The sequence below is a fragment of the Eimeria acervulina genome, genomic scaffold, assembly GCF_000499425.1.
Source record: "Eimeria acervulina Houghton genomic scaffold, Eah_scaff348, whole genome shotgun sequence".
Lineage (NCBI taxonomy): Eukaryota > Apicomplexa > Conoidasida > Eucoccidiorida > Eimeriidae > Eimeria > Eimeria acervulina.
Genome location: NW_013547366.1, coordinates 23,081 through 33,816, shown reverse-complemented (window position 1 = coordinate 33,816; position 10,736 = coordinate 23,081). Strand labels below are relative to the sequence as shown.

The 10,736-nt window shown below is 50.9% G+C and overlaps 1 protein-coding gene across 1 annotated transcript; it reads left to right on the top strand.

The window, feature by feature from the left end:
- Positions 1-741: 741 nt before the first annotated feature.
- Positions 742-6,198, top strand: EAH_00034300 (hypothetical protein, conserved; the record flags this gene model as incomplete). Its single annotated transcript, XM_013392193.1, has 15 exons — positions 742-829; positions 978-1,063; positions 1,298-1,414; positions 1,575-1,664; positions 2,042-2,110; positions 2,355-2,460; positions 2,766-2,877; positions 2,982-3,315; positions 3,838-3,948; positions 4,175-4,274; positions 4,567-4,878; positions 5,020-5,057; positions 5,227-5,522; positions 5,695-5,817; positions 5,967-6,198. 15 exons carry the CDS (start codon positions 742-744, stop codon positions 6,196-6,198), a joined length of 2,214 nt encoding a protein of 737 aa, XP_013247647.1.
- Positions 6,199-10,736: the final 4,538 nt, after the last annotated feature.

Here is a 10,736-nt window from a genome sequence, read left to right as displayed (position 1 = left end):
TGCACTAGGAGACCCTTCCCAAAATCAATATATATTGTCCGCAGCAGCAGCCGCTGCCCGGGCAGACGATGGAATGGCTGGGTCGAGTCTGAGGGCTGAGGCAGAGACGCTCTCTCTGTTACCGGGTAGGCTCCGTGTGCACAGCCGCCGACTACCAGCTGTGCAGCCTCACCCTTATCTGCGTGCATCTGTGTTTGTGCATGCATCTCTGCATGCATGCATTCTTCTAGTCGTGCGAAAGGTAGGTCGGGGCAAGTGTGCAGTGTAAAATGGATGAGTGAGATTACGCGTGAGCAACTCCACCAATGCGTGTCTACCCAGCAGCGTTTGCTGAATTCATCTTGAACTGTGGAGAAAAAGACTGCATTAGAGTGGAACGTTTGACGAGCGTGGCTTCGGTGTCCATATATATGCCACCTCACACATCCGAGATGCGCGCATGCGCCTGATTCCCGTGTATACCTTGTTGATTGCCTATCCAAACAGAGGCTCAATTCTGGGGGCTGCTGCAGCAGCAAGTGCATGAACTGAATAAATTTGCAACTGCAAAAGAACGACAGATTCAGAAGGACCTGCGGCTTATTGCTGCACGCATGAAACAGGTGCGTCCTGAAGTCAACTCCCTCTCTCATGGCTCTGCGTCAACTTACTGTAGGATTTTGATGCTTTTAACGCTCGATTAGACCGGCGGTGGCTCCTGAAGTGCCCTGTTGGTTCCTGAGGCATCCTTGCTGCGTAGCGATGTACGTTATCCCTGTATACTTTGTGGGAACGCAGCACGAAGGCCTTCAGGGTGACGAAGAACAGCTTATTGAAGAACAGTCGGCTGGTAAGACGGTGTTGTTTTGCCTAGTAAAGATGGGGTGTGCACTAGCGCCTGCTCTGATATTCTGTTGCGGCTTAGAAATTTGAAGTATATTTGCCCCTTTGTGCATGCGTCAGTCTTAATCTGTTTGAATGCTTGGTTGCCACTGCAGAGATAATTCATCTCGATCTGTACATCCGAACAAACCACAAAGCATTGCTGTTCCTCTGTTCTCATTTCGACCGCCTACTCACAGGCGTAAGCCCTGCCACTGCACACGTTGTAGGGAGGCACTGCATACAGCGCTGATATCCAGTAGGCAGTTAGGGAGTGCAGCTGTAATATCTTTGCCACTCCTTATATCCAGAAGACCCCTAAACGGGAGACAATCCTTGCATTCGTGCAGCAACCGGCTAGCAGCAGGTTCAGGAGACGAGGGTAGCTGACCGTATGGCTGCGACCGCGTTGTGATGTTGCCTTGGAGGGATTCAGGCAAAGACGGCAAGGTGGTTTTCCACGTCCCTGCTGAAGGAGGCATACTGCAATGTTGACCTTGAGCGCCTGGTTCTGATGCTGTCTCTTCTTTGGGGGAGGTTCCGTTCCAAACTGGTACGTAGTCGCGGCCACGAACAGCTTTTTACACTGGCTCGTGTTTGACCACTTGCATTCTGTGCAGTTGGCAGTTCAAGTATCTTTAATTTCGATGGCGAGCTGCCTGTTTGGCGTCGAACTCACAAGTAGCAAGCCGGCTGAGCTGTGAAACGTGCAGGAGGGAAGGCAGATGGAATCTGAGGCGTGGAAACCACCCGACTCATTTGTTCGGGTCACAACCAAGTACTGGGTTAGACCAGAAAACATTGTGAGTGCGGATACGGCCCCTTCCACCCACAGAGCATGACTTCCAGCTTTCACAGACAGCTCTTTTGGGGGGTTAATCTGTATCAGAAGGGATGGCGTTCGAGAGCGCACCCCTTCCAGATAGAAGAGCTGAATGGAATGGATCGCATGCATTCACAAGCACCTCTGCGTCGTTAAGCACAAATAGAGCACCGCAGGTCTTGGAGGAATTGAGGGGTAGGGGAGGGTAGTCTCGTCGCATTCTCGTTTTCAGCCATTAGGCGGTCATCTGCGTGTATCATGGGGGTTCGGGTTGAGGCTTGATTGAACGTTGATGGATCGAGACTATCACGGCACCTCATGAGAAGTGCTTGTGGCTCGATCTGGTTGCTTCTGCAGGTGCGGGCACAATGCCTAATTGTGCGGCATTTGCCATTTCTCGTATTTGGGACATCTGATAAAGACTTGGTAAATTTACATCAGCCCGTTTCGTCGGCGACAAGTGGTCCTTCATTCACGCATTCGCTCACCGTGGAAATTTAGTGTTAGGAATGTGGATTAGCACATTAGCCTTTGTGTTGTCGACTGCAGATGCTGATTACGGGACTGTGCCGCAATTTGTCGCTGCTGCGTTGCGTAAATACTAAGCCATATGCATTATTTGGTAGTGGATCTGCTTGGAAGCGCGCCTGTATGCTTTATGAGTGTTTAGGAGGCGTCACTGCTTGGTCCCGAGGCTACGGCAAACGGGCACAACTTCAGGGGCCCGAATCTTGCACCGACACAGATGGTGGCGTCAGTGTACTTCGACAGTTCAAGTAGGTAGTGCTCGTTGCTCCGTATTACCTTCCCTTTACTCCTCAGTTTGACCTACATGCCCTCGTCAAACAAACCAGAGTAATCTCTATTCCACCTCTCCGAAAGGGGCAACAGCAACTACGTTGACTTACACCTGGCGACGACAGCAGATGGCATGGCTGATGGTAGTAGTTGTTTTCAGTTCCTGCTGCTGTCTCCTTTTTCGCACGTAGGCTGGGAAAAGTCTATGCGGCATTGCTGTGAAAATGCTTAGCTGCTTGCTTTTATCCCTGGCTTTCCCCATTCTTTTGTGCTGGCGCTGCAGGCGCCTACAGCTACGAGCGCCGCATAAGGCGGTTTGAAGGCGCCCAACTACTAAGGTTTCGTTGGTATGGCACCAACAACAATGGCCCAGACGAGGACATCTTCATCGAGCGGTAGGGCAGCGAACTTTGTTGCATCGCTGTGCGGTGGCCTTTGCCATGGGAGTTTGGCCTTGACGTATTTTGGTCTTGCGCGACTGTGCTCCACTTGATCTTAGGAAGACTCACCACGAGTCTTGGAGTGGCATGAGCAGCACGAAGGAGCGATTTGTAGTCCCTCAGCGGCTTGTTGCGCCGTACATGCTGCTGCAGCGAAGTGCTCGAGATCTACTGCTGGAGGCCTCAGGCTTTCATTTTCCAGCAACTGACCGCGGGACCGCTTCAGAACCTTCAATGGTACATGAGCATAGTGGGCTTCTCTTCCCTATGAATGGCGATGCTGAGAGAAGTGCCGCTGATGCCTACATTGCGAGAAATGGAAAGCTGAAAAAAGCTATAGAATTGGGGGAAGAGATACAACGGGCAATCGCAGAACACCATTTGCAACCGATGGTAAGCAGTCAGTCGAAGACGTGATCACACGATATATCACGCCCAACCTCGTAGGTATTTGCAGCTGCATCGCTGTTAGCCCATCATATTGATTGACATTCAAGTTTAGGAGGAGCCAACTCCATGTAACTGCCACCACTGCCGTAATTGTAGGCCGTTAGTGTTTATTATCAACGGGAAGCGACTGCATTCTGTGACGCGTGCATCAATTAAGCTCGTTGCGTCGCAGCTGCGGACGAGTTACCTGCGGGCAGCCTTCCAACTGGCCACTTCAAACGCCGTAAGAGGGAATAAATGCGGTGTCATACCTGCAGAAGGTTTAGCTCAGGCTATCCTTTGCCAGGACTTCACTTGCATGCGTGTTGCTGCAGCCCCGTGTTATGCAAAACAGCTTGCTGACTGTGTTCATTGCCAGTCTCTTTTTATTGAACGAAGGGCATAGCCAGGATAAGGTTCTTAGCAGTGTTTGCTCCGTCCAGTGGGTTGTGAACTGACCTCCTGGACTGCCATCGCTTCGTTCAGGTACGTATTTCCCTGGACACGAATCTTTGCATGGTCAACGAGTACAGGCCTCAGAGACAAGAAGATGGAGGCTTTAACTGGTGCCGACTTGCAGACGAATTGCTGGGGAGGGTGAGCGCCCGCCTGATCAGCTTCCCATCTGCTTTTTTCTGTGGTTAGGAGCTCTATACTGGAGATTATCTTTTGTAGGATGACGGCGTTTGCAAGTTAGAAATGTGTCGCCAGTACTGTGCTGTGTATAGCTTTTTGCAAGGCATCCTCCCCACTCAATAACAAATTGTATCGTTGTTGTCAACACGCTGAGAGCTTCCGTCTATTGCCGATGGATCTGCTGCAGGACGAAGTTGTGCGCTTCCCGTATGCCATTCTTGAAGTGAAGGTTCAGCAACAACCGTCGCCGGCTTGGGTGGAGTCGATGCTTTTGTTGTCAGACGCAAGTACGTAAATGCATGCTCAGCTTATTCGGTCTAACTAGGGGAGCGTGCTTTGCTGCTGCCGGGTCACCTTTATATCACGTTTAAATATGCCTTCAATTTTATTCAGGTCCTTTCAGGCCGGCGTGAAGTGCTGCTTGTGTAGCACCTGGACATATGACTCATTTTCGCGAGCCTGCATGCATTCCCTCCGTGCTTTGAGCTATACGCACCCCTGCAAGTTAACCACTAAACGGCAGCCTGCGCATTTGTTAATTTGTTTTAGTGTGACGTGCGTGGTGAGTGCGGTCCGCAGCACTGGTGTACAAATTTTCCAAATTTCAACACGGGATGGCATTTTTGCATCGCGACAAGATATCTAGCGGGCTTCTGCCTCACTGGTTGCAGAGTCCGCAATCTGCGCAGCGACAGGAAGAGCAGCCCTCAGCGTCCAAGAAGCGCGGTACCTTTGGGGTGCCTCCTTTAGGCGGTTCTCTTTTTGAGTCATTGCGCAATAGCCCCGACAGCCTCTTGACTCCTTTAACTCGCAGTCTAACCGACCAGCAAGCGCCCCGGTTTTTGACTTCCGACGCACTTGGAATGGAGACCCGGAGCCTCTTCCCTGTAGGTCTGTCCAGCATTTCTGCCCCTCATGCATTCCAAAGTGTAGTTTTTGCGGGTATAGATGTTATTTAATGGCACATACTAGTACGTGCAGGAGGCATTCGCCTTGTTAAACGTCCGAGATTGTTCTGTTTGTCTCCTGCAGGCGAAAGTGAGGCAGTGGTCGAGGCTGATCCAGACTGGGTAAGCAAGCGTGGGCAGCTATAGAGTGCCTCTGACGACGCCTGCAAAGATGGCGGGAACCCCCTCTTCAGTTTGTATTTTGGGAGGCTGTAGTCCATTTAGTGCGGCATGCCTCTTGGTGTGAACACGCCGACACGGGATTTCATGTTGGGATTGTGTTTGCATGCAGGAGGATGTGACGGCAACAGCAGCGCACCGCACCTTTTGTTGGCTGAGGGCGCAACAAAAGCTGCAGCTGCAGCAGGCACCGCGTGCCATAGGGCAGGAGGCGTCTGTAGAGGAGGAGTTCGAAGATGAGCACCCCCGGGCAAACAGCGCGAGCAGCGCAGATTCGATGCGCCAACGGCTAGCGCGCCGGCACATACGGACCGTCAAGAAGATCGACCCCAAGACATCCTTCGCTGCGGAACGCACATTTCTGCATTACATTCAAAAGGGGCTTTACTTGGCAGGAGCTAGCCTTGCGTGAGTTCTCGCGTTCTCGGCGCGGTCTCTGCAACGACCTTGTATCTGCTTCACCAGTTATCTGCTCCTGTGTTCACGGCGCATCTCCATTCGCATCTTCAGCATGGATGCATTGCTGTGGGCTGTTGTACCTGTATTTAGTGCAGACTGTGTTCTGTTCTGCATCCCGCAGCTGTGTGGAAACTCTCTCCGGAGACTGGGGATTGGGTGTGGTACTAATACTAGCTTTTGCGAGCGTCCTTCTGTGCTGCGGCGCCTACGCCATCTATGTCAAACGATGCCGTCGAATATCCCAGTAGGCCTGCTAGCACCAGAGCGTTGGCTTTTCTTCTGGTACTTTGCTGCCTCAAACTTGTTCCCACTTTCCTTTGTGTTTATGCCGAGTTGCAGCACTGTGAATAGGCATGAACCCAACATTTGGTGTTTGCCTGCTTCTGTGCGCAGGAGAGTTGCGAAAGCAGGCGCAGCTAACGTGCAACAACGCATAGATTCGCAGTGGGGACCTTTGCTGGCGTTTTTCGCTGCCGGCGTGGCCACTTTGTTGGTGCTGCTGCTTCAGGTGGATGTCAGTTTGAGAAATGTTTTGAAGCATGAACAGGCAGAAGATTCGGCAATCTACAAACAGAAGCGGCATGCAGAGCCGAATTTAGCCCGGCAGCCTGCGAACGAGCTGTAGCCAAACAGCAGCCCAACTATACCCTTGTTGCTTTTGGCAGCAGTATGCTTTCCTGGCTGGCCAACCAGATATTCAAAACTGTATTTCGTGCGAAGGAAGGCCGGCTGGAATTTTCTTCTGGGAGGAGACTGTGCCGCTTTGTAGTTCCAGTCTATACTGTTGAATCTCAAGAGCAGACTGTCAAGAGCCACGGCTTGCGCTGGTGGCATCATCGCTAAAATAGTTAAGCAATTACAGGAAGGGACATGCTTGGCTCCGTCAACCTGTGGAAATTTCCGTCGAACGTGAGAGGCCTCTGGAATAAGGTTTAATGGAGCGATGTGCGAAATTTCTCCGAGTCAGCTTTATCACAGTAGCCCAGAAATAGAACGTCTGCATGTGCAGCAACTGACACGCGCTTGTGGATTCTTAGCACAAGATACGCAGGACGCTTAAGTGGACCATGCAAGCGAGTTTGTGTTCGAGACGTTCTAGTAACCCTCGCGACTCACGCAACGTTGCGCTGCGTATTGCGATAGAAGCAACAAACAATACGGAGGAGTACTGATTGGCCCCAGAGTGAAGAAAAACACAGGAAAGGTGCGCAGAGTCGGATAACGGGCTATTACGCGCGTTTGGGAGCATTCACTGGCATGATCAAATGGAACCGTCTGCAGGCGGGGCACTACACAATCATCAGCGACTCTTTGCATGTATCACGAAGCTGTTCTCGACGGTATACAGTACTCGACAGCTGAGAGGCTGCGGCGTAGCAGAGGCCCAGCGAACATGGCTGACCGTTTTGAAATTATCTCCTAGAGGTTCTTGGCTTCGCCTGGACGGTCACCGAACATCTTCGCAGAAAAGCTACAAACTACTGTGGTGGCCGTGAGACATGGAGTTGTGGACGGGACAGGCGGCTGCAGTCGAAACCTTTCATGAAGTTGCATTGCTAAGCAAACGGAGTCGGTTGCCATGAGCAGAGACTCCATCATACTGCTAGCATTTGGCACTAGATTCTAAGTAAATAGGGCCTTTTTTGATGAGCAAGAGCTCTTTCGTGCTGTTCACAATTGGTACTATGAGGGGGAGCCGTATTCTGTGTCCCCGTTTAACGCATTCCATAACTTACCGTCTATTACAGCACATTTCTCGCTTCCCCTGTCTTCAGCTCACGCGCATTCTACCGCAATTCTACCTACTGGCAACGCAGTGGGGAATTTCTTTGCTTCTGTGGAGGTATACAATCGTCTTCAAAATGCCCCTGGAGAGCTACAGTCGCTATTGATATCCACTTAACTGGCTGGCGTGCCACGAAAGTGGAAAGCTCCCCTAATCTGAATATGCGCGTGCGAAGTGATAACCGTGCTTGGATGTAGCCACTGACGTCCGCTGCGATCTATGTACATATCCGGGTCTGCAGGGGAAAAGGCGATGGCGATATGGCAAAAACTAAACAAGGGAAGCTATCGGTGGAGCGTTGCATCGACAACTGCCAATCATTGTTGACGAACGGTGGAATCAAGGCTGCTTTATCGGTCGTTTAGCGGGGCTTTCCCCTTGATCGAGGGTCCGTTACAGGCTATGCCGAGGAAAGGGACCTAAGCAATGAAAGGGCTGAACTAGCCGAGATGGTGAAATACATATGCATCAAGGAGGGAAAAAGCGCACATTCAGCACTCTAGGTGGAAATGTCGAAAACAACTTAGAAAATGACTAACATATACAGCCTATTGATACTGCGGCTATTCGTTGATGCACTCGAAACAGCTACCTTACTCCGGTTGCAGACAGGAGGACCGACGAAACTATGAGCGTAAAATGTGACCTTAACCTAAACACGGGTCATATTACCATGATACGGGGCTTTCATGTTGGACCCATTCGCCACGACATATTCCTAGGCATGCCTTGGTTGGCTCAGGAAGGAATCCAGGCGGCGGCCAGATGACGCCATTGAGGTCAAGGTGCCGGGGAGCAACGCGAGTCCACCTTTAACAGGTAGCAACAGGATTTGAACCATCTACAGTTAGAGGGGTGGAGGGAGTATCTAAGTAATGCCAGTACGAAGGGTGCGAGGAGGCCTCAATGCACTGCAGAAGCGCTACCGGAAATGACGGAGAAATGCACGCATTCCGTTGTGGAGGACGAAAGACCTCAATTTTGGGTTATTCAGTCCAGTTTACACATGGAGAACAAAAGGAGGGTTCATAGTTGAAGCAGGGGTTCCCAGGCACATCAAATAGCAAGGGTGCACCGTCGGGCCGCCCACACGTTGGACGCCAAATGGACCCTCAACGAGTTGTGTTCCAGAAGATGGGCGACGCTCACTCCTTGAAGAGGGTATAGGAATGCAGGCAAGAGAACTGCTAAGCAAAGGTAAAGTTTAGCCGTTAACTAACGCTTTTGGAGACAGTCCAGTGCTGGCGACGAAAACGTGGGGGAAGTGGTGCATCGGCGCCGCCTTCAAGCCCCTCAATAAATTCGCGGCAAAACAAAAGGGGTCTACCACATGTGCGCCGCCTTCAAGCCCTTCAAGAAAATCGTTGTTAACACGAAATTCTCCAAGGCACCGGATTGAGGAGCTACTTGCTCGCCTGCAGGGTCCAGCAATGCATTCATTTGACTTCGCCAGCGCGTTTTTACAATTCCAATGCATCCCCACGATAGACACAGATCAAAGCCCCACTGCGGCATCCGCAAAGTATGGTTAATGATTCATGCGTTTTTCGGGCTCGCTAGTATACCGGCAAAAGTGTAGCAGCAGGTTGAGCACCAACCTGCCGCTAAATGTATGGGGGCTGTACGGTAAATGCATGGACGATGTGCACGTGCTCAGCCGCAACGTACAGGAACATGTGCAACGCTTGCGGCGTGTTCGGAAGGTCCTACATGATTACTGCTTGTTTAAAGAAGCACAAATAGTCCCTTTTTTGCATTTACTTGGTCCTTAAGGGTTTCGTGTCACACTACCAGGAGTCAAACTGAATCCGGTAAAGATGTATATCATTCGGAGGTGGCCCATTCCCCTTTATACTCTCACAGACTTTCGGAAGTTCATCGGTCTCGCTTCGTATTACCGCAACTTTATTCCTGAGATCGCATGTATCGCCGCCTTTCTAATGGACATAGTCAAAATGGGCAAACAACGGTTTTGGGCAGAGATTGAACAGGAAGCCGCCAAATGCCTCATCAGACGCCTAAACTCATCACCAGTACTTGCACTACCTGATTTCGGCAAGCCCTTTTTCATATCAACCGAAATGAGCGACACAGCAGCTTCGGTGTTGCTCATCCCCCATCATCGCAACGCTTCTCTGAAAGTACTCGTACTCCTGTTGCGCAAAGAGAGGTGGCGTTGTTTGGTAAGACCCCATATTCGTTCCTCCCCAAAGATGCCGATGGCAATTGTAGCTGTTCAGGTTCATTTTTGTGACGGAAATACAGATCCAGAAAAGCAAAGAACTTCTACACTGCACACGCATCGTAGCGACCGTCATCTCTGGACGGGCAGCAAATGCGGAGGCATTCTCCAGGAATTGTTTTGTTTGCAAAGGCATTTTCCGCTGGACGGGATACAGATGCTGGGGTGGTGTTATCACAAAGGGGCTCCCAACCTTTGTTCGTCTTTCCACCGGAGGTCAATCCCCATGATGCAGGAGGCGAAGAAAATTGGGGCTGTGTAAAGATCTTGGGAGGGTTTCAAAACACCCTCCTGTATTTTGTATATCAACTGATGTACCATTAACTGCTATTTTCAGGCTGCCCTGATATGGGGATGTGGCTGCTTGCACGTGTCCCCATCAATCAGGCTGCACTACCAATTGTAAAGAGTGTACCGGATCTCATTCGAAGACCACCGTGACCTTCGACCAAGCCAAAAAGACCAAAGTTGTCAAAAATCGGCTGACCTCACCCCCAGTCTCCAGATGGTCTGGGCATAGCTACCAGCAATCCTGGGTTGGGGGGTAGGAAACGATACGAGTTGAAACGCACCTCGTTGCAAGCAGCGCTGCAGGCATCTTAACAAGCACAAACAAGCCCTTCCTCTGTCTGCACGAACACAGCAGAGAATTATTATACTTGCTGTTGGGTGCAGGGTGCTCACTCAGGTGAAGTAGGCGTTCGTGTACCAGTTTTGGACAGACCATACATTCACAAGCCCTTCAAACCTAGTCTGTTGCATGCTGGGAGGTTTGATGAGGCTTCTAACTCTGGACAGATCTGTAGCGACATGACCACGATGTGCGGCTACTTAAGCTTTAACTTTGTACAGTTTCTGCGCTATGAAATCAATTATTGGCCGTCTCCCCTATCCCCGCGCAATTGACGAACCCAAGACAGAGGCGGGAGGGATTTCCGGGCCGGAAACGCAACTCTGTCTAAATGCTTAATAATATGCTCGATACCATAAAGGCTTAGGTTCCACTGATCCTGTAGGCTTTGCGTTTCACGCATACGGCGTTGGGAGCCAGGAGCCCAATCACAGGATCCTCAGGCTTTTCCGCCAATTAGTGCGAGTTTGCCGGTCAGTGACAGTGTTATTCCATATATTGTAC